Source organism: Pygoscelis adeliae, unplaced genomic scaffold (genome assembly GCF_000699105.1).
Source record: "Pygoscelis adeliae isolate BGI_AS28 unplaced genomic scaffold, ASM69910v1 Scaffold294, whole genome shotgun sequence".
NCBI classification, from domain to species: Eukaryota; Metazoa; Chordata; class Aves; order Sphenisciformes; family Spheniscidae; genus Pygoscelis; species Pygoscelis adeliae.
The window spans coordinates 284,460-307,193 of record NW_008824722.1 but is presented as its reverse complement, the minus strand read 5'-3'; the positions used below and the strand labels follow the sequence as shown (position 1 = coordinate 307,193).

Sequence of the window (22,734 nt, the reverse complement as noted above, 5' to 3'; positions counted from 1 at the left end):
GTGCGAGAGGGCTGGGGGTGTGCGGTGGGGCTGGGGGAGGAGGCATTGGGGATGCAACTGTGTGCCTGGGAGGTGTATTTTGGGGAGGTTTCCTGAGGAGGACGCACTGGGAACAGGAGGAGGGGTTTGGGGAGGGGTGCACTGAAGACAGGAGGATGTATTGGGGTTTCTGGGGTGATCTGGGGCTTCCCTGAGTGAGGGATGGCTGATGAGGGCCTTGGCTGGGGCAGGTCATGGGAAAAGGGAGTGTGTGTTACTTAGTGGAGGGGTTCCCACGGAGGGTGGGGGGCTGGAGTTTCCCCTCCTGGACAGAAGGCATGAGCTGTGTCTTCTGGCCTGGAGCTTGGGGTCTGCGTATGGCCAGCACTGACCAGAGTGAACCTGCTTTCCAGCCTCCAAGCTGGATGCGTGCTGTGCGTGTACCCGTAAAACCCACGGGGCAGAGCCAGCTTCTCTTGCCCTTGTGTAGCCGTGTGTTACCGCAGACTGCGAATCTGCTGCTTACCGTCTCTGCTGACACAGTGTCTGACACCAGTAACAGCAGTTGTTTATGTGGGAGGGTGGCATGAAGGAAGTACTTGGATGTTTAGCTATCGAGATAAGTGTTTAGTGTCTAGCCCTTTGCGAAGAGGAGTTCCTTTTGCTTTTTACTGTTGCTTTGCTGCTCAGCCCCCTCTTCTGGGCCTAAGGAACATGATCAGGTAACCCCCGAGTGTTTGCTGGACCTGACGTTGACCAGTCCCTAGTCCAGCACTTGGAAAAAGTTTAGTAAATGCTCAACTTCTTTCTTTACAGTTCATTTTAACCTGTATGTCTCTATCTGGCTCAGTCCTGAGCAACAGCAGAATAACATCCTCCCTGTGTTCTGCTCTGACAGCCAAGCCATTGCTGTTGTCTTCCAAAGAAGCGTTGGGTTTTATGCGGTTCTAGCAAGAAATATGTCTGTTAGCCCCTACTGCTTAGGGTTTTTTTGTACTTAAACTGACACAGTGGGCTGAGATAAGATGTTGCAAATCTGAGACCTCAAAATACAAATAATTTCTTAATCATCTGTGTGGGTCAGTACTGCAGTGCTTCGGTGGTGGTCTGATCAGTCTGTTTTTACACCTATTTCTAATCTGAAGATATTCAAGCTTGATGAGTTTCCAGTCACCTTGATTTGGGAGTCAGCACTTCTTTTCTGTCAACAGCTTAAAACAATACTGACTAGAGTGATGTAAGATTTGTGTGGGATGGCAGGAGATTTAGGTCTATAATGAAGAATGGCAGAGACCCTTGTTTGGGAAGAAACCTTGCTTCTTGTTTGCTTCAGGGGTTGATTAGGGCTTCACTGCAATTAGAGCTCAAACACTAGAAAAACTGCTGTTGGCAGTGATGGCCAGTTGCAAGTAAGAAGTAATGTGAAGGCCTGTTTGTCCTGGCATTTTCCACTTAGTGATTCTTCTGACTGTCAGCTCGGCTGGCAGCGGGAGCTGAGAGCTTTGCTCGTAGAAATCAGAGGTGAGCTTCTTACTGCTGTCCTGTGCAGGAAATTCTTGCGCGAGGTGGAGTCTACGTGGACGCTACAGGTACTTTCTCTCCCTTTGTTAGATGAAACTTGGAGCTTGGTTTTGTTAAGTCTGGTAGAATGACTTCTGCCACCGCTTGCTCTCCGCTAGTCTGTCGTCCTCTGCCTGGGCTGTCAGCTATTAGTTGGTTTAGATTAGAAGAGGAAATCGCTGAACAAAGTTCCCTGCCTTAGGAGAAATACTGTAACACTAATCAGCTTTTAATTATACGTATCAGTTTCTCTATAGTTAACAGCAATTTTTTTTTTTTTTTTGAGGGAGCTGAAGTTGTATTCTTTGGCTTGCACGGCAGAGCAGATCCTTGCTGCTTAATGTTGGAGAATCTGCAGAATCGCATACCTATTAAATGAAGGGGTTTAGCTGCGTGGATTATTTCATGGAACTAGTGTTTTTTTTAAAAGCTATTTGCATATCTTGGGAGAGAGTTCGTGATTGCAATTGGAACTTCTTGGAAAACTTCCTGGCTCTATTTATAAAGGGCATGTGCTGAGAAGGAGTTTCTCTCTGTTGATATCCAGTATCTGCTTTTATTTTTAAAACATGATTGAATATCTCTAAGTGAAATACCTTGATGCATAAAATTGTACTTTCCTTGCTTTGTGGTAGGTTTTGAAATAGGCAGAATCTGGGCTGGACTGTTGGTTTTTCATCACCTGTCTTGAACTTAGGCCATGTACTCAAAAACCAGTGCACTGGTCTGCAGCCGCTTGGGGATCACAAACTAATTCTGGAGGGTTGTCAAAAGGTAGCTGTGAAAAGCAGGCCTGTTGTCAGCTGCTGGGAAGCGACTACAAACAATCCACTAAGGACTTTTCAGGGTGAATGGATTGGGAATTTTCCAATTTTTTCCCATTGTGGAGCTCTTTCCTCTCTGCCCACTTTGGGTTTCTCCTTCCACAGAAACTTCAGAGCGCTCTTAACATCAGTCAAAAGAAGACTTTTGGTGCAGATGCAAATACCGGGTTTCCCCCGAGGCTGCCCTTCTTGCTCCTGAATGAGCTCCATGAATAGAGAATGTAACAAATTTGTACTGTACCTCTGGCTTTGAAGTTGGGCTCTTCCTAATAAAATCCTCCAACGCTTCCAGCTCTTTGTGTGAACGCATGTACTGATATGTAGATTGTGATACAAGGTCGAACCCTGCAACAGCGGCTGTGGGCGGGAGGATGTACCACAGCAGGCATTAGCGGCAGTCGACTAGTTAGCATAGCAGTGAAACCTGCTACCGAAACTGGATAAATATCTGTGCTGACTAGCCTTTGGCTGGGCATTATTGCCATGGGTACGTTACTAGCTGTGCTCCAGATAGCTGGTTTAAGGCTAGTGCTGGATGCTCCTGCAGTTGCAGCGGTTTGGGGATAGGTATATGGCCTGGATGTGTATTTTTCAAAATTTAATTAGTCACTGCTGCAGGCTTTTTGTCTGACTCTCTTCCAAGTCTACCAAATTTCTCAGGGAGTAAAGACGGTCTGTCTGGATTGTTGTGCAGTGTGTAAACCGGTGGGTAGCTAACTCTGGCCGGGTCTGCTCTGTGCAAGGCAGAGCTCGGCTCCCCCGAGCCGGCTGGTGCCATGCTGCCGCAGCCGCCTCCCGGGTAGCACTGTGCTGCAGGTCCCCAGAGAGGCTTGGCCTTTGGAAAGAAGCGCGAGGTTGCCAGCAGGAGTGAGGGAGAGGTGTCTGGCTTGCCTGGTGCAGTCTAGGCAGGACTTGCTCGCTGTCTGCATCAGACCTGACGGATGCGTTTGAGTAGCCCTGGGGAGGAGCGTGCAGGCGGAGCAGTCCCTGTCCTGAAAGAGGGCAGTCTAAGGGTTTGGCTTGTGTGTTGTCAGTGTCAAAGTGCCTGTGTTCTGCAGTGTTCTAGCGCGAATCGTTTGACATCTAAGGTGTCAAAAGTTTGGAAGCAGCTTTTGTGTGTGTGGGAGATGCTTGTTGTTGAGCAGGTGGAGGTGTTTTCCCTTCATTGCAAATCCTGCGCACCTGCTCTGACCACTTGCTAATTGCTCACACTGGTTTGCTGGTCAGCGTATTGACCTCCCTCGCTCTGGAGTCTTCCCAGTCAGATAACAGTTGTGTGTGGCTGCTGCTGTTCACTGCCACTCCTCGGGGTGAGTGACTATCCTGGCTGGAATTGCTTCCGCCTGGCTGCTTCCATCACGGATCTGGGAGTTACTGCTGTGGGGAACCTGCGTGCTGGCCAGGGCCAGCCCTCAGCTACCCATACCTGAATGGGTATCTACGGCAGAGATCTCGGACAGCCTCCAGTGTGACCTGGTGCCGGTGAGAGGGAACAGGTGGAGATGGGGTATGTCAGAGGGGGACTCGTTTTTTTCTGAGTGTTTCAAGCTATTGCTAGACTTTGGGTTTTCCCAGGCTGCCACTGAGGATCAAACTCTGCTCCATCCCAGGGTCTAACGTGCCTTCCCCATGCTTCCTCACCAGTTTGCCTTTTACGCCATAAAGACGCAGCTTGTCATATGAGAAGGCTGCATAATTCTGACTTGACCCTTGCCAATGGACTCAGTGCCGTTACTGGGGGTGGGATGCTCACCCCCTCCGCCCTGCCCTGGTATCCTGGGCTGCATCCTTGACTGACCCACTGGGAAGCTGGGCTGGCTTGGAGCCACCATGATGGCCTTATGTGACTTAAGAGGAGGGAAGCTGTCCTAGGGAAAGTCACTCATGTTAGATAACCCTGCTCTGCTTTTTTTTTTTTCCTGCAGCCATAGGGGGGAGGCAGCACAGCACACTTGTGGAGAGAGCAGAGCCCACAGGCCTTTTAATACAACAAGCTGATATATTACTTAATACAGACTTGATAAGGTTGGGCAGAGGATTTCAAATAGTGTATCACTGTCACTAGAAATCTGCGTGGAGTATGTAGGTGCCTTCTGGAAACAACAGGAAGCCTGCTCTCATGGCCCTTCCTGGCACAATCTTTCCTACAGGTGATAAACTCAGGGAGTCCCTGTGTGCATTAAGCCTCCTCAGAGCTCACCCTGCAACACACCATCTTACTGGTGCTTTGCATGTCAGCTCAACTGGGTGCCAGACCGATGAGCTGCCAGCAAGGGTTGGATCCATCTGTCCAGTCATGGTGACTACTCCTCTGGAGAATCTCTTGTGGAGATGACCAGGTGCTGCAGCTCTATGGCAAGGCTGATCCAGAACTGCAAAGTGATTTTTTAGCACCTCTGTTCTGCAATGCCAACTGCCCCAACTCTGAAAAACCCTGTTTTCTCGAGGGTCTCTCCTAAATGAACTTAAAGAAATTGCTGTACTCGGCGAATGTGATCTAGGGGTAATTGTAACCCTGCAAGCTCAGGGTTAAATATCTTCTGCACTGATTGCCTGTTTTCTGAAGTCGATGGGTCTAACTCCGGCTTTACTACCAGCAGCCTGGTTACCCTCTCATGCCTGAGGATTGAAATGCTCACCAGTGTTTCCTCTGTGCTGCTAGATGGGACTCTGAGAAGGGTGCTTGCCTTAAGTGGGATAATTGCAATTAAGCTTTGCTGTTTGATCATCCCAGAGCTTCCTTGGTAAAGCAAGGTACGGATCTCCACATGTGAAGCACAAACACTTCCAGGAGGCACGGAGCAGTGGTGGTGGAGGGTGCTACAAGAGACTGATGAGCGGCTCTGCTCTAGATGCTGAGAAAGTATTCTTGCCAAGCCTGCCAGTGTTTGACATAAGGCAGTGGTACTTCAATCAGGGAACAAAACTGAGGTGCTCAAATGCTTTTTGTGCAGCAGTTGTGGTGTGCATAATGATGATACACAAACACCCAGGGCTAGTGATGGAAGCACAGGTATGCCCTGCAGACGATAGAGTCAGGGTCTGAACAGACAATGCAGATGAGGGGAATTGGTGTGTAATAAGTGGTTTGAATGAAGAGAGTCATCTTAGTTTGGATTTTCTTGTTTGGAGCAGTTGAGAGAATTTTACTTGAAGAAAAAGTTAATTGGAGGCAGGAAACAGTTAAACAGCTGTTCACACTATTCTGTAAATGCTTGTGGTAAGTGGTTTGATGTCTTGTCTCTTTTGCTTGCTTCTACCTGTGTGTTTTATGATTGACAGGGTGAACAGTGAGCAAAACAGTCTAGCACGTTCATTCCTTCGGTGGGGAGCTGACCTGCCTCTGTGCGGGCAGACGTGACGGCGAGCGGCAGGAGGAGAGTGCTGTGCTTGCTCTGCTGGCACATCAGCCTCGTTTCCTTGTGCCTTGTAATGGGAAGTGGGGCTGCAGGTTTTGGTGATTGCTGCTTAATGTAGTCTGGCTGTGCTGCATTGACTTTTAAGTAATGTTATTTTAAGGAACCTGTTCTAATGTTGAAGCAGAGGCTGCAATGATGCTTTTTACTTGTTCTTGATTAATGCACCTAGTGTGTTTTTAAAGTTCTGGTACTAATTTTTCTGAATCAATGTTTTTCTCCTCCACTATTTTAACTGTCATGTTTATGTTCAGAAGTATGGATTACTCTCCTCAAAAGTTAGCCATTTCAAATTCTGCTTTGAGGAATAGTGTCAAGTTTGGGTTTTTTTTAATTGAGGTATGTGCCTCTGGACTGAATTAAGAGCTTGCAGTGCATATACAGCTATTGCTCTTTTACTAGTACAGTTTTCCAATTTTCTTTGTGTTCTGTGGAAGCTTTAATATGATTTTCCAGAGGTTTTTATGCTTTAACGTTAAAAACATTGTAGTAGTTGCACACATGCACTTTGCCTTCCTGTGCTTGAAGCTTTCTGGACTTAACCCAACCTTTCTCCTAAATTTTTTTTTTTAGAGGTAACTTGAACATGCTAGTTTAATTTTTGTCACTAGCTATGTTTTAAAGCAGGTCTTTGTACAGCCCCTTGTAGCACCTGTGGAGACTTCATATGTGTCTTGAATAAGCTGACTTACCTAAGAATCTTTCTGGTTTTAATGCAGGTTGGGGGGACCTGATCCTCTGGACTACGTTAGCATGTACAGAAACCTGGGAAACCCAGCGTTGAATGTTCCTGAGCACTGGCACTACGTCAGCTTTGGGTTAAGTGACTTGTATGGAGACAACAGAGTACATGAGTAAGTGTCATTTAAGTTCTGTTGCTGCGTGTTGTGTTTTGCATTGCATTTGCAGGGGCGTAGGTAAAACCGTGTCCTGCTGTTCTTATTATTTGAACAGCTGTTTTTCTGCTGAGAATACCATAGCCGGGGTCTCACAAGGGGTGACGTGTGCCTGTTCTTGGATGTAGAAGAGTTACTATGTTCCCCTCTGCAGGCTTTGAATGCAATGTACTTCCTTGTTAGTGTTAAAAATTGAGTGATTTTTTTTTTTTAACTGAATGTCTTGTTGTGTTTTTCACTCTTGGTAGTCTGTTATGGTCATATGCTTAAATCCTGACCCATCCCTGTGCATGTTAAATGCCTTCCTCTGGGAAACTGCTGTAAGGGCATTTTTCCTATTGCTGGCACAGCAGTGTTGCTGTCAGCGGACTGCCGTCCCGGTGGCTGCTGTATAAAGTGCCAATCTGTGTAACAGAAGCATAAAATTATAATTGTTTGACTGTCTTCTCTCCAATAATTAAATGATTGTCTTAGCTTGCTGGTATGGTTGGTCTTTAGCAGGCATCTTGTATTAGACCAGGCACGCAGCATGGTCTAACCTTATTCTTGTCTGTCTTTTACTGACCTTGCTCCTTAACACTGGTTAAAGTGAGTAGGAGTAGCCAAGCTGTCATCATCTTGGGGCTGTGAACGTGGCCTTTTAACCAGCCAGAAATGGCAGAAAGTTTCTACTGTTGCTGTTTAGTGAAAACTGTCTTTGCGCTGTTTCATACTTGTGGGGTAAATGTCCTTGGTGAATGGTGCAGCAAAGGCCCTGGTTTCTTCATCCAAGCTTTCCCTCTTTTGTTTGTCTTGGTTAAGATTCAGCCACCATTTTTTTTCACCCAGGTGCTTCTCTTGCAACAGCAGCAGTCAGGCAGTTTCTTTAAACTTACCCATGTCCTCAAGGCAGTTTCTCTTGTTTTTTTTCTCATGTTTGTGGTTACAGAACTGTTTTTCAGAAGACAAGTCTCTTAAGACTGGAGTTTATGCAGGACTCTAGTGTCACTGAGATCTGCCTGGGGCATTTAACCAACACATCTACTAGCAACAAACCGCAGCCATTAGTTGCTGGGGCAGGGGAAAGGTAGGGCAAGTGGAAGAAATGAAGTTAAAGGCTTCCTTCCCTCACTTCCACAAGAGACCCCACCATGGGCGTGCAGGCCTTTACGTGGTGCCTTTGTTCTCAGATCATAAGATTTCATCTTTGCCACTGAAAACTTGAGGTTGCCAAGATTAGGTGACCTGTGTTTGCCTGCCTTGTTTTGCTGGAATTAAATTTTGGAGGGAGTAAGTGCTGTGCTGACTTCCTCTCTTTGGTGACTTGTCAACCTGAGGCTTTCCCATGGTGAGACTATTCTCTTTGCTCAGGCTCTTACCTGATGGTTTCGGGTGAGAGCAGGGAGTGGACATGAGGGTCTCAGCTCAAGACGTGAGACGTGATGTGTTTTTATGAATGAAGAAGCAAATTATGTAAGGACACTGTCTTCTTGGCCCTGGCACGTCCTCTGGCTTCTCAGTCCCAAAACCTGTGTGCTAGACCAAAAAATGTTGTTCTGTAGTGGAAAGCTTGGAGGAGAAGGAGTGAAAATATCACACAGGTGGAATGTCACAACTTTAAACAACTTCCTGGCACGAAACCACCTAACTTTTCATGCTGTCATATAGTTTGGTCTGGAAATTCAGATTGAGATAGGGGAATATGCCTTTTGCTGGTTACAGGGCACAGGAATTAAAACCACATCTCTAGACACAGGCTGCAGGCGATTTCCAAGGCCTGCTGAGTGAAGCAAGAGCAAAGTCTGTGCCGTGCTCTGGGAGGTCTGAAGTCCCTGAGTGCGCTGCGTGTATGTGAGCCTGGGAGGAGGCTTAGAGAGCCGGTGTGCCTTGCCTGCCCCTGGCACCACGCTGCCAGAGGCTGCAGCTGCTGGGCGTTGCAAGCAGATAGCGAGCCCTCGCTGCTGCACTGCTTTGCAGACGTTGGCAGCAACCTCTTGAGCACAGACCTGCCGGGTGTCCCTTGCCTGCCCCTGGCACCACGCTGCCAGAGGCTGCTGCGGCTGGGCGTTGCAAGCAGATAGCAAGCCCTCGCTGCTGCACTGCTTTGCAGACGTTGGCAGCAACCTCTTGAGCACAGACCTGCTCAGATCCGTCAAAGTGATCTCTGTGCCCTGGGCACATGCACGTGTTTCCCCTCTCTCTGTGTGGCAGGAACTGTGTTCCTGGCTCCAGAGCAGGGTGTCCCTGTGTCACTTGCCCTGAGATGTTCAGCTGTCAGCAGTCTGTCACCTTCCTTTTGGCCTTATTCTTGGCTTCATTCTTGGAGCTACAGAACTTAATACTGCATGTGCTGTTGAGAAGGCTGGCTCCGCCTTTATGGCGTATAGTCTTAATATACAGTTATGCATGTGGTAAAGCTGTCAAAACTTACACATCTCTTAAGCACTGAACCTGAAGTTATCACCTGGTAGGCAAGCACTGCAGACAGGCTAAGAGAAGATTTTCAAAGGAGCTCATCACTCACCAGCGATTTTTACTCCCAACGGCAGTTGCTGTTTGCTAACTACTCTTGAAATGCGACTGCCACGTGAACTGCACATCAACAGACCGGCACTGGGTGCACACTGTAGGAATGTAGTGGTTTTCCTATGCGCTTGGGAGCCTCTTGTTCTCCGGCAGGGAATTTAATAAAGCCCTTGTTTAAGAAAATGGGTATCAGTCTCTTTATTGCTTGAAGGACTTTGGGATTCTGCTGTCCCAGGTAAAGTGTGCTGCAGGATGGTTGGCAGGAACGTGGGGTGACGGGAGTTGTTTAAATCTTTGGAAGATTTCCTTTAAAGCTGGCGTGGCACTGAACTCTCCTCAACTGCCATGGCCTCTGGAGATAGGGTTTAGTTTGTGGGTTTTTTTTGTTTCCCAACTCTCTCTTCAAAGAGTGCAGAGATGGATGTGCTTGTGACAGCCAGCAAGGTTCCTACAATAGGGGTGTGCTTCCATAGCCTTGCTGTCCTTCATCCTTTAGAAAGGGAAGGATAGTACACTACCAAAGGTCTTTTTAATCCCCCAGCTTGACTTTGGGTAACATATAGCTTATTTCTTGTGGACCTCTTCTGGTAATACAGTACAATCTAGACCAATTATAATGCAGTATTAAATGAAAAGGGCTTTTTGATTTTTTTTTTGAGTGAACCAATGCTGAATTGGAGGCCCCTATATTTTTATTTATAGTGGAATAGCAAACAGATGTAGCAAGTAACGTGAAAATGTTTACTTTAATTTATATTTTTTAATAAGAACCTGAAAAGTCTGAAGTGGAGCTCTCCCTGTGCCTCCTTGTTGACAGATTTATTTTCAGTTAAAGCAGCACTATTTCCTGCTCTGCTTAAATATCAGCTATACTCTGCTTACAGAACTGGTCTGGTTTTAAGAGTTCACAGAAAAAGATGGAAGAAATCTAAGAATTTCAAATGGGGAAACCTTTTTCATTTAAAACCACTCAGTGTTTCATGGTATAATGGCAACCATGATACCAGCTGTGCTGGGCTGATTGCTCTAAAAATCCTAAATCATGACATCATGACAGCATTAGGGAACCACAGACCTTTCAGTGGGATTTCACACCAAGCTGCTTGCATGGAAATAAGTCTCTCCAGTCGAGCATGTTGCACAACTTGAGTGGCAGCAGAAATCCTTCCGGGACATTTTTGCAAGTTATTCTCCATTTTTAACTTTTTCTATCTACTTTAAAATCAAACCCGATGTGTAACTTCTTGAATCTACTCAGCAGGGTTAGAGCAGAGCCTTTTTTTGGACTGTTCTTGCTTTCTGAAGCAAAGTCAGCAGCAAGGAACGTGTCCCCGTGTGTCCGTGCAAAGCACGGTGCCTCAGCTGGCAATTGCAGATTCGTGCTCCGATGCCAGACCGTCAGCATGGCCAGGGCACAGGCACCTGGTCCTTCCTGCAGTTTCCAGGCGTGATGGTGACTTCTGCCTATGTGGAGAGTGAGTGCCTGAGGACGGCAGCGTCAGCAAGTGTAGCTGGACTTGGAATCCATCAGTGGCAATGCCAGCTGCAGCTACTGCGGTGCCACGGCGTGCTCCAGCCCTGGGTTGTGCTGGTGCAGGAGTTTGCAGGGCTGTCCAGAGAGCTAGGAAGCAATGTGTGTTTTCACCACACTGACTTCTATCTCCAGTTAGCTGTAAGGCCAAGGCTGAATCTCCAGTTAACTGTTCCTGTAGTTCGAGTGCTCACCCTTTTTGTTAACAGTTTAAAAAGTGCATGGAAAATGAGAACCGTGGTGCGATAGAATTCCTGAAAACCTTGAATAGTCTTATTTGTATTAAAATAGCAAGGTTGTAATTCAGAGCCACAATAGAAAGCAAAGCTTAAATTATGGCTAGGTTAAGAGATAAGATTTGTATTTGTGGCCTTCCCACATCCTGAGAAGAAACATGCCAACTGTGTTTTGATGTTTAGCTTTTTATGCAAATTCCAATAATTGGGTTTCCTGATCTACACAAACTTCATATTGACAAGGGTGGTGTTTTTTGTTTTGTTTTGTTTTTTTCCTGGCAGCTAGCCAGGAGCTGAAGCACAGCATCCCATTTGCATAAAACCAAAGAGATTACAGCTGCCTTCATCTCTAATACAGATGCAGGGTACCACCCGCGGAGACAACAGGTTCCAACTTGCTGTGGTCCTTTTGATTTGCGCTACTTACCATTTGGATCAGGAGGGAGCGGTGCATGCCGGGATAACGTGTTGTCTCTGTGGGTGGTGCCTCCCTATTAAAGGTGAGGGTAAGCATGAGCCTTTCAAGATCTCCGGTCCAGCTTGTGTTCTGCTGGCTTGTATAGATCCTCTGAATGACCTTAACTTGTAAAAGGGCAAGGATGCTTGTTAGAGCTGGGAGGAAGAAAAAGGAGCGCAAAACTGGATCAGGTAACAAATGCAAGGCTTGCAGAGGGGTGGATGTTTTCTGGAAGGCTTTTTCCGAGTATGAAAGGAATTTGAAAAGAGTATTTGGAAAATAGCCTGAAAGTTGGAACGAGTGCTCTCTTTCTTTTGAGTGCGTGCTGGCTTCTCCTTTGAGCCTGCATGAATGTAGGATGGAGTAGTGCTGACAGCTGTCACTTTAGTGGCCTCTTAGTTCTGTAGCCTTTCATAAATTTAAAAGCTCACTGCCCTCAGCTTGCCAGCCTTTAGCTTTAAATTTTGGTATTTAATGGGTCCCTAAGTGTTTTATAAACCACATGCCTAAAGCACCGCTGAAATATAACACCAAACTTCAAGGTGACAGTGAATGCTTTTAAAATGGTGGAGACTGACTCTGCCCCTCTTTGTTTTCATGAAAACGCAATAAAATAAAGGGCCTTTGGGAAGACAGTAAATTAGAGAGGGGTAGTGGTACTTGTGGATCCATGTTTCAGATAAGATTTTGGAACAACTTTTGTAGAGTTCAGCATATCTACCTTGAAGAGATGAAAGATCAAATCAGTTTAGTTTGGGAGTTGAGCCTGGAATTCAAGGGAAATTATTAAAACCCCAAGGTTTTCTTCTACCTTTCATGGTGTCTAGTTTCTTTCAAGTGTGGTGTTGAAGCATGCTTCACACAGAGGAACCTGAGGACTTCCTTAAATAATAGCATAGATGTGTAAACCCTCCCTTCCTCATCCTAATTTTGTTTCACTAGGCTATTAGCTCTGAAGTTAAAGGACACCTGCTGTGTCAGGGCTAGCTGTGTGGCAGCTGCTTCAGCACATGGAATAGGGAAGTGAGGTTGATTTCTGGGGACATATCCTCAAGTTGAGGATCAGAAAATAGTGGTTCTGCTCCTGGGTCAGACTTCTGTGAGGTGTGACTGTGATGAATTGGTTGTGGGGAACAGCCACCACAGCAATGAAATTCTGGGGATTTATGGTCATCCTGAGGAGCTTCTTCCAGGTCTCCGTATCTTCCTGCTTCGTGTTGCCATGGCTTCCTCTGTGGGAACTGAACTTTAGCCAGCGCACTGAAGAAATGTTTCTTCTGTGTACTGTTGCTGGAGGTGGAGCATCTGCCCCAGCTAAAGGGAATGACATGGGAGAGGACATCGGTAAGCATCAGTTTAGGAAAGAGGTGCAAGAGCTAGGACTTGGAGGAACGAGAGTGCAAGATGGGTACCATACTCTGGACTTCCTTTTTCTTTCTAGGTCTCATTTGTCTATCAGAGATTGACCCCAAATGTAATGCTTATTTTTCCAGTTGGTCTTTTTTCTGAGGCAGAGGGGAGAGGAAGGTTCATGGCAGAGTGGGAAGGGAGAGGCCATGGAATTAGGGAGTTCTGTGACAAAAAAGGTATTTCCTTTTAATGATAGCTTATTTGAGAATCCATCAAATTTGGAATGTGTAGTATAGCTGTAGGGGGGTAATAAGATCTGTTTTTTAATGGACTTGTCTTGTGGTTGGATTTTTTTTGTGTGTCTATAAAGATATGAGTTAGACTGAGCTTTTCCCAAGATTAGGGTACTTGTAACAGCTCTATCCTGTGTGGATTCTCTGGTATCTAGAAATATAGTTGTGCTTCCACAGAAAATGGGAGCGCCTGTAGATCCTCTTCTGTCTGGCTGTTTATGCCTGCTGTGTAGAAATGTGGTGTTTTGGGAACAGCTCGTCCTTTGAGGAACTTGGTTGAATTTGACCAATGAGTTCAAAAATTGTGGACACGTTTTAAAGAAGCACAAGTGTGATCATGTAAGGTTCAAGTTCCTATTTCCCAGGCAAAAAACAGTTAAACCAAGCGTCATGCCTATTTACGCGCCCCATTGACGGTGTCCCTCCGATGACTGAGGCAATGCACCAGGACTAAGACTTGTGTTTCTCTGCTGGATGCAGACCTCCCTTGAAGCTATGGTCACCATGGGGAAATCTTTTTTTCCCTCCTCCCAGGCAGAGTGCACTTGGCTTCCAAATGTCATTTGTTGGAGGTAGTTAGCACCGTTAATAATATGAAAGATGTAGGCCACCTACAGAGAGAAGTCCGCTTTGTGCTGTGGTGTATCTGTATTTGTGTGCGGAGGCTGGGATGAGAGCACGCTTGAACTGTGCTAGATTTGGAATTTTTTTTTGAAGCATTGAAGGAAATTCGTTTAACATTTACAGCATGGTAGTTGAATTTACAAGAAGGCCTGTTTTCAATAAAAAAAAAAAGGAAAAAGATTGGAAGTAGGTTTATAGCTGAGCGTTACTGAAGGCAAGCCCCGCATCCTGTTCAGTAGCGCATCTGCACGTGCATCCGGGTAAGATGAGCCTCTTGCTGCCATGCAGAGGAACGGGCATGGTATTCAAACTGGATGATTTCTTTTTGTCAGCAGAACTTCGACATTTATGATCTTGGCATATGGGAGGAGAGTTGGCCTGAGGCAGGGCTTCCTTACTCTCATCTCCCAGCTGGGTTAGTGCTGAATGATGGGGGAGAGCTTGCAGGCTCTGCTCTCCCAGCCAGTTCAGCCTGCTGGAAAGAGGAGCGACTGGGGATCAAAGTTGGGTCTTCTAGTGAAAGATTGTTTTATTTGATAAAGATCTGTTTAGGGTGTTCTAAAAAGCAAGAATTAAAAGATAGTGGGCTTTTTTTCAGTGGGACGCGAAGGTAGAAGCATTTTTTGAGCTGTGTGGCCATTCCGGCTGTGAGATCAAAGGAGGGTTGACTTTTTTTATCCCTTTGCTTGCTGGAATAATGATACTAACAAAATGAAAGTTTGAAGAGATGCATCTGAATGCTGTTATTCAGACCTAATCCCCTTTTTTCCTCAATGCAGATTTAGCGTTGGGAACATGCCTTTGTGACTAGTACTAGAATAGTCTGTGTTTCTTGATGGGACAGTGGTTACAATTGGTAATAAAATTACCAATTTTATTTGAAAATTTGAGCTGTTGGTATTTGTGTCTCCTAAGCTGGAAACTCCATAGCGATTACCAAACTCAGCTGCCTCTCTGCTGTCAACTCAATTTTGAATCGAGGCCCAATAGGCAGTGACACTAGGCTAACAAAAGAGGGCTGCAAATCTTTGGTGGTCTCCCATTCAGATGGTATTCCCTTCCTTGGACAAAGGGGTGGCTAGGGCTCCTGAGTGCCTCCAGGGATGGTAAACAAGGAACGCATCGGCTGGTGGGAGGCATTTTTTGATCAGTTGACAAAGCTGGGTAGATGGGATACCACCTGACAAAGGGCTGAGGTCTAAAGGAAGATTTTGCAAGGGCTCTTAAGAACAAAAAGCAAAAAAACAAAAAAAGGCTGGAAAACTGTTTTTTGCAGGATGTAAACAGGGTGGGCGGAGGTAAAGGGGGACTCGGCCATTCTTGGGGAGCTCTGATTTAAGCCCAGAGGGTAGAGACAAGGGAAGGAGGGAAGAGTGCACAGATGGCTCATTGTTTTGTCTAGCTCAGCATTCTTGCACTGCTGAAGTGAAGGGCAATTGTTTTAAAATCCCTTTTGCAAAGAGTGCTGTTTGCTTTGCAGCTACCCCTTGTCCCTGAAGATGCAAACTGTAAACCAGAGGGGCTGGTCTTTAACACCCATTTGTTTTGGACGGTCAGTGCTCTGTCCAAGGGGCCCCGGGGCAGTTGCTGGGCTGCGAGGCATCACTCCTGTAAGGGAATGGGGGAAAGAGCGTATGCCTGAGAAATGCGCTGCAGCAGCTGGGAAGAAGGCGAGACAAAAGGATGCACATGGAGGGGCTGATGCAGAGCAGTGTCCGGCTTGGGGAACTTTACCAAAGCTATGAAATGTGGCATAAACCTGGCACATACCTTACCTGCAATGATATCTGATGTACAGTATAATTTTCTTACAACGTTTAATTTTTTTTGTAGCAAATAATTTGTTAGCGCAGAGAAATACTGCCATTTCTATACTGTTATTCTTTCTACTGCTCCAGTTGCGCTGGCATAGCTCCTTCCCCTCCTCTCCTGTGAATTGTTGTGGCCTTTCTGGAGCAGGGGCCTTTTTTGGCATGGTCGACAAAAATAAACCATAAAGGCGGCTGTTGTTATGAATAAGGCTCAACAGGGGAATTTTACCAGTAGAACTACAGCAATATAATTATACTGGTAGACTAGTTACAGTAAATTTCCTCATGAAGACAAGCCTTAAGTTGACATTTCCTAGCTAAGTTGAATCCATATGTATAACTTTATTACGCAAAAATAATATGTCTCTGGGCCTTGAATTCTTTTTTACCCAGAAGAGTAACATTAGGCAGAAAAGCAAAGAATTTGGTGTTCAGAGATGGATGGGGGATTTTCTGTAACAGAGCGGCTGTGATGAGCTGTACGCTGAACTCTGTGTTTTACTGGATAGCTTATTCCTCCTAAAGTGATCAGGAACGTGAGGAGCGTGTTTGTGCTTACTGCACTAAAAAGTAAGTGGTACTGAAATACGCTGCAAGTTGACATCTCTCTCCCAACTTTTTTCCTGTTTGTGAGAGAGCCTGAGCTGCAGTTTCCATAACTGAAGTGGTTTTGCTGAGAGGCAAAACTATTTTGCCGCTATTAAAATCTTCAGGGCTGATCCTGGACCCATGAAGGGGAGGAATGATGCTTTCTTTCCTCCTTTGTTTGATTTAGAGGCCAAGATTTATTTTATCCTTTTGGATTTTGTCTTACAATGGGTGGAGTCCATGTAACATTCACAAGCCAGGTGTTTATTTCTATAGATCAAAGATATCAGCCTATGATTCCTACCTCTGGAAGCTTCCAGCGCTTCAAAGGAACCACAGTCTTGCAGGAGAAGCTTAACACTTAAAGGCAAATTAAAAAAAATATATATTTATAGTAGACTTTTTGTTGCAACTGTCTCATGTTTCCCTTTTGGGAGTCTTCCACCAGCAGACTGGTGCTTTCTTTTCCCTGGCTGTTTAATTGGTTAAGATCTGTTATGGTGCTCATTGGTATGTTTTTGAGTGCACCCTTTACAATGAAATGAGACTATGTAACAGCTCAGCAAGTAGGGAAGTATTGTCTAGATTTCCACAGCTAATGAAGTGAAACATCAGGGATTGGATCCCAGATCCAGGATACTCGGGTGCCTAAACTTCTGTTGAAATCTGTTGAAGTTCAGGCTCCTAAATACCTATTATGCCTCAAGTTCATTTATTGCACAGCTGAGAACCTGATTTTTGTCAGGGTCCTAAAAATGTTGTACAGAGTGTGCTAAAGTTGTTTCTTGCATGATTTTTTTTTTTAACCTATGGTCTTTAGCCTGCAGGAAAGTAATGGGAGACACCAGTGTTTATATTCTACATAACATGGAGCCCTGATCCTCGCCTGTGACTTTTAGGCAATACTGAAAAAAACTAACTGTAGCTGTCAGTGTAGCTTCTGGCTTTGGGTTTTTCTCTTATTCTTTCCACCCTCCCATACTGCTTTTGAAAGCCGCTTTTGTTATGCGAATGGGTTCCTCCCAGCAGCTGCAGAACTTTCCACAGTAGGAGCTAGGAAGGAGCCAGCAGACACTGCAAGGAAAGTCGGTGCCCTTTTCCCAGCTGCTCACCAAGCACAGCAATACCGTCCTTCCTGCCACGCTGGCTCGAACTGGCCCTTCGCTTATGTTCTCTTGCCAGGTGAGGTTGCAGCTGAGCCCTTAGGTAAAGTTTTGGAGATGTATTACCATTCCCTGCAGACTATGCAAAGACCAGTGCATCAGAGCTAAGGATTCCGTCCTACTATGAAATGGGATCCGTGTGCAGATGAAAGGTTGTCTTTCCTCGTGCACTGTATAGCACAGTGACTGCATGCTGTGTTTGCAGAATCACCTCCAGCTCAGGCCAAATGAGAGCACTGTTCTGCTGGACCCTGTAGAAATAAAGGATAAGTAGCTCTGAAGTGCAGCATAAATAGACAGCTCAAATAAAATGTTAAAGTACAGATCTTGATAAGTTGTTTTCTTTTTCACTAGTTCCCTGGCCCTTTATTCTGTGGATGCAATAGTAAATCCTTATTGTACTCCTAGCTATTCTTTCCAGATCCTTTCAGTGGGCATTAAGATGATGCAACTCTGCTGCAACTTCCCCGGGCCATTGCAGTGAGGCTGTTTGCACTTTCTTGTAGTGCCAAGAAGCGCAGCCTCACTTGCGGTGCTAGCTGTGCTTGCAGCGTGCTGCAGGTGGTGGCTGAGAACCTGCTCTCGGGGACACCTCAGCTGGTTGGGTTGGGTTCTGCGGGCTGTGAGATGGGAAGCCCGGGTGGCTCTGTGGAGTAATGTGTAAGCCCTCAATTGAAAAGCATGGAGAGTCCTCTGGTCACTTGATTTCACATAAATTTTTTTCTTTTTAAATACGTGTTTTGGGAATCTTGAAGATGAAATGGTTTGATCTTGTCAGTTTAGTTATGACTGTAATGGGAGATCAAACCATCACGTACTGGTATAGCTACATCTATGCACCATAAAACAAAGAAAATAGAAAGTAAACTGCCCTCACGTGGACGTCTTTTGCTGGGGTAGAGAGTGACACATCCCATGCAACCTTCTGTTTCATATTTTGTTGTTTTAGTCGTTTCCCGTGTTCAGTATTTGTCCATGCTCTGCAGAATGTGGAGTTAATTTCCCAGCTTTTGTGACCTTGATAGATGGAGTATATAAGCATTTCCTATATGATAAGCATGTCACATTACTCTTTGAAGCAGGGAAATATCATTATTTTACATCTGAGAATCAAATTCCTAGGTAACTTGTTGAGGAGGATGGGAAGTTTGTAGCAGACAAGGGACTCAAACTTAGGTCACCCGGATGCTGTTTTAGGACTTTAAGTCAAGAAACATCAAAATACTCTTAGTGTTAATAATGAAGCAGATAGATCCCTTTGGCACCGACAGGGCCATTACAGCCTTTTGCCCTTAATCTACATGCACTGTCCTTACATGTATGACTGTGTGTTGGCGCTCTCCACAATGAGGTGGTCAGGCGTCCAAGCCTCTAGAGCTCAAAGGGATTAATGTCCAGCAGCTAAGCAGGATCCTATCCTTCTTCCAGATGCTACTACTTTTGTGGCATGGACAGCTGAACCTCAAAGAAGCAACCCCTAAATTGCCTTAACTTGCAGCATAGCACATTAAAGTGACCTGAAAACTGATGGTGGTATACTTTAACATGTTAGGCTGGAGAGAGCATAGTTCAGGAGCTGTTTCCCATGTGGCTGGGCAGGAGCTGAGTATGGTAACGACTTCTGTCAAAACCAGTTTAACTCATGTGTTCGTGAATTATCAGCTGTGAGTCCTGCCAGCTCAGTTTTGGACACAGGGTACCAGTAGTAAAAGCTCATACCTGTGTTCTTGGCCGTGATGCTTCATAGGATCACTTGGGTTGGAAAGGACCTCCAAAAGTTTCCAGTTGATGCCTGCTCAGAGGGCCAACTTCCACAGTCTCCCTGGATCCTGTTCCAGGGTTTGACCACTATCGTGTGGAAGAGATTTCCAGATACATGTAAGTGGAATGGTCCTTTGCCATTTTGCTATGCATCTCTGAGAAAGGTCTGGCTCCGTCTTCCCTTCTCCCTCCTAATGGGTAGTTGAGCAATAAGATCCCCCCCTCTCCCTTTAGCTTTCTTTTATTAAGGCTGAATAAACCCAGTGCTCAGCCTTTCCTCATGTGATGTAGGCGACTGTGGTATGGACACATTTTAATGACGCTTGTGTGCCAAGTGCTTCTCACATGCCTGACTGATTTAGGTGTCTAAAAAGTGGCCAGTCTGTCAGGTCTACAAAATGCACACAATTCCCATGCTGCTTGTGTCTAAAGCTGCTGGAAATCCTTACTGTATTATCGTGTAGTTCAGGTGACACTATCTCTCATAAGACAGTTGTGTCTGCAGAGTTAGGAGTGAGGTTGAGTTGACTCTGTAGTCTGAAGGTTTCGAGGAAAAATCAGTTTATCTGTTGTATCAACATTTGTTATTTACAGAAACAATTTTTTAAAAACAAAACTTAAGCTGTGAGTCTCCAGGCTTCAGGGGCAAGATTGTCACCAGCTGGGTTTTGAAGAAGCTGAATAGTAAAGTGTGTGAAATCAGCATTGTGTATGTGTGAGGGAAACTTAAACTGAAGTCTCCTCTTCCCCCTCTGCCCTGTAACAGCACTTCACTCACTGAACGGTAGTTCAGTGAAGCACGGTTCTGTTTTCATACTGGTCAGCACAAATTGATTCACAAATTTTACTCAGATCTATCTCAATGTTAAGTTTTCTACGTGGATCCTACATGAGTATTTCGGAAAGCTGAGAAACCCGCCTCCAAATAACTGCAGAGCGAGTGCCTCTGTTTGGATTCAGATGTTGGAATAATTCTCCAAAAACAATTTAAGTTTCTGTTTCTAGAAAGATTTTCCATTTGGCTGATGGCTTACACATTTGATATGATGTACTGCAAGAGCAAGCCCTAAGCTATAGCTTTGGGCATAGCCATAGTCTGACGTCTCGAGCACCATGTGTCAGTCACTTTCTGACCTTGATTTTACATGAACAGAAATCTTTGAGCACGTGTTCTTTTTGCGTTTTTATTTGCCCTGATTATGCATGAAGTTTCTTCTTAAATCAAGCTAGAAAGGAGTCCAGTAGGGCCCTGCGCGCAGGTTCAGGGTGGCGAGAGCTCATGGAATTTCCTGTCGAGTGCTCTGAAGAGATAACCATCTGATGTCCAGATAACCACCCCCTGCTTCTCTCAGATGTTTTTATGTGTTTTTCTTTAAAATTGATGCTTTTTTCAATGCCAGGAGGCAATCCGGGAGAATATGTGAGTAGGCAGGTGGGTTTTGGCTGAAAAAACTTTTCTGGATCCTTTTTAAGCCTTTCATGTAAGGGGGTTGCTGTGCCTATTTTCTTAAGAAATTGTTTCACAGGAGTGTCCCAGCATGCTGTCAGGGCTCTCGGATGAGATTTTTAGGTTGTTTGACAGCTGCACTAAAACCAACCATTTCCTGTTAGGCAAGATGCTGGAAGCACTAGGTAGGGTCACTTCCTTTATTTTTTCTCTCTCCCCCCGCCCCGAAGCTCTGGAATCTGAGTCTCATTTGCCTATAGTGGGAAGACATTGTGTAACGCACCTGGAACTTGAATTCAGAAGACCGACTCTCTGCATAATCTTGTTTGGTGCACATCAGTTCTTGCCTGATGTTCTTCCTGGGAGATGGAGGTGCTAAGGTGTTCAACTCAATGGCTGTAACAGCCTGCTGAAAGCTTCTCCTTGGGTTTTAGACAGGAGACCACCCTTTGTGTTGCTTGTTCGTAAGCAGATGTGGGCAGTGAAAGGGAAATGGTGTATGCCTTGATTTTTCTCAGGGAGTGCCTGTGAAGTCAGTCATTGAGTACCCTGATGCTTTTTGTTACACCAGTCCTCTGTGTTGCTAACGGTAATATCTTTGCTAGCTAATAGAAAAATCTTCTGGGATGGTTACTAGCTATTCAATCTTAAAGCACTGGTGATAGTTGGGCCTTGAAGTACTTTGGTCTTGTCAAACAGAGTGGTGGACACTGCCCTTCGGCTTGGTTTAACCACCTTCTCAAACTTCTAAAATGTCCTGATAGGTTGATCTGGAGTACTGAAAGCTATGGATTGACAATTACTGTGGCAATTTTTTGGGGGGGGGTGGTGGTAGAATTAAAACTGCTTTCTGATGGAAATAACAGCAGCTCTTCCTGATGCCAGGCTTAGAAATGCAGTGATACTGTATTTCTGCAGCCTTCAAAACTGTATCAGAGTGGCTCACCAGCAGCAGAGCAGGAAGCTTTGTCTTTGTAGAAGATGTGGGCAAATGCTTTTTGCTTTAACTCCCTGATTGCACCTTAAGTGGCTTCACAAAAGTAGTGGTGATGGAGCTGAAAACTGACGCTGGGACAAGTCAGTCCAGAGTACTGTGAGCCTGCCCTCGCTTCCCAGAAGAGACCTGGTTTATCTCCCGGGAGCTGCTGAGAGTGGAGCTGTGACTTCTGAAAGTGCAGTCCTAACTATCCCCAAATACCCTGAAAGAGATTTCTTCTTGTTCCCTGGATGAAATAATCGTAGTGAAGGGCCAGCATTTCCCTACGTAAACTCCCATTTTCAGGGATTGGTTCACCTAATATATTTATATACACATACTGTTAAACTCTCAAAAAATAAACACCTAGTACACTCTGCTCCTTGTCCAGAGCTGTGTAGCTTTCGAAAGCAGAATTTCAGAAATACAGCCATTTTGCACTGCAGTGAAGCAAACCTTCTCTCATTCCTTGCAAAAGTGAGAATGAAAATGCTTTGGCAGATAGCTTTGACTTAAACTGAAGAGCCTCTGGTTTTCAGAGCTGCTTTTAAAGCAAAGAGCTAGTTTGGCTTTTGATCCTCTTAAGCTGGGTTATTTGATGTGAAAAACGCCCTGGGTACTGTGCTGCAGAGGGGAGCAGCTTTTCAGTTCTCTGTGTGTGGCTTCAGGAGAGGGCCTGGCATAGTGTGGGGTGGCAGGGGGCTCAGGGGGTCCGGCCGCATGGCTCTGTAAATAAAGGGGCCTCTATTTCTTTGGATTCTTTTGCTGGAACTAAATATCGTGATCAGTGAAACTCTTACCTCATTAAAGGAACAAGCCAGGCTCCTTCAGCGTATGTGCAGTGCTGCAATGTGGTCTGTTCTGCTGAGCTGATTTGCTGAACAGATAAAGAGAGTTTTAACCCAAAGAATGGCACGTAATATATGACCTTGGGTTTCAAAAGGTTTGTTTTTGTTCATGTGACAAAATAAGGTTTTAATATTAAATATAGGGTTGGATTTGACTTGGCAGATACCAGAGCCTTCCATTACTGCTGTAGTCATAATAGAAAACTGTCTGATGTGTGCCAGTGGGCATGCAGCAAGCCAAGAATTCTCTATCAGTGTTTGTTTTTTGTGAAAACTTAGCTAGCAGCTTTGCAATTGGGTTGGCTATAAAGGTGATGTGCCCTTGTGTTGGAGGGGGCAAAGCAGTGATAGGTACAATACGATCCATGCATCTCTTCATAGTATCTTTAGCTTTGGGGCAAAATATGGAATTTTTTTTTCCTTCTTAGCATTTTAGGGGTGTTTAAAAGAAACTTTCACTGAAAACTGC

General features: G+C 45.3%; 1 protein-coding gene across 2 annotated transcripts in view; it reads left to right on the top strand.

Moving 5' to 3' along the window:
- Positions 1–6,504: 6,504 nt before the first annotated feature.
- The window catches only part of SUFU (suppressor of fused homolog (Drosophila)), an 85,532-nt gene continuing 69,302 nt past the window's right edge, over positions 6,505–22,734 (top strand). Inside the window, exon 1 of one of the 2 annotated variants that reach the window (XM_009323233.1) lies at positions 6,505–6,633. In XM_009323233.1, the coding sequence (XP_009321508.1) occupies positions 6,533–6,633 (101 nt within the window). In that variant the 5' untranslated portion in view covers positions 6,505–6,532. The remainder of the gene's footprint in view (positions 6,634–22,734) is intronic. The other variant, XM_009323234.1, reaches the window with a different exon arrangement.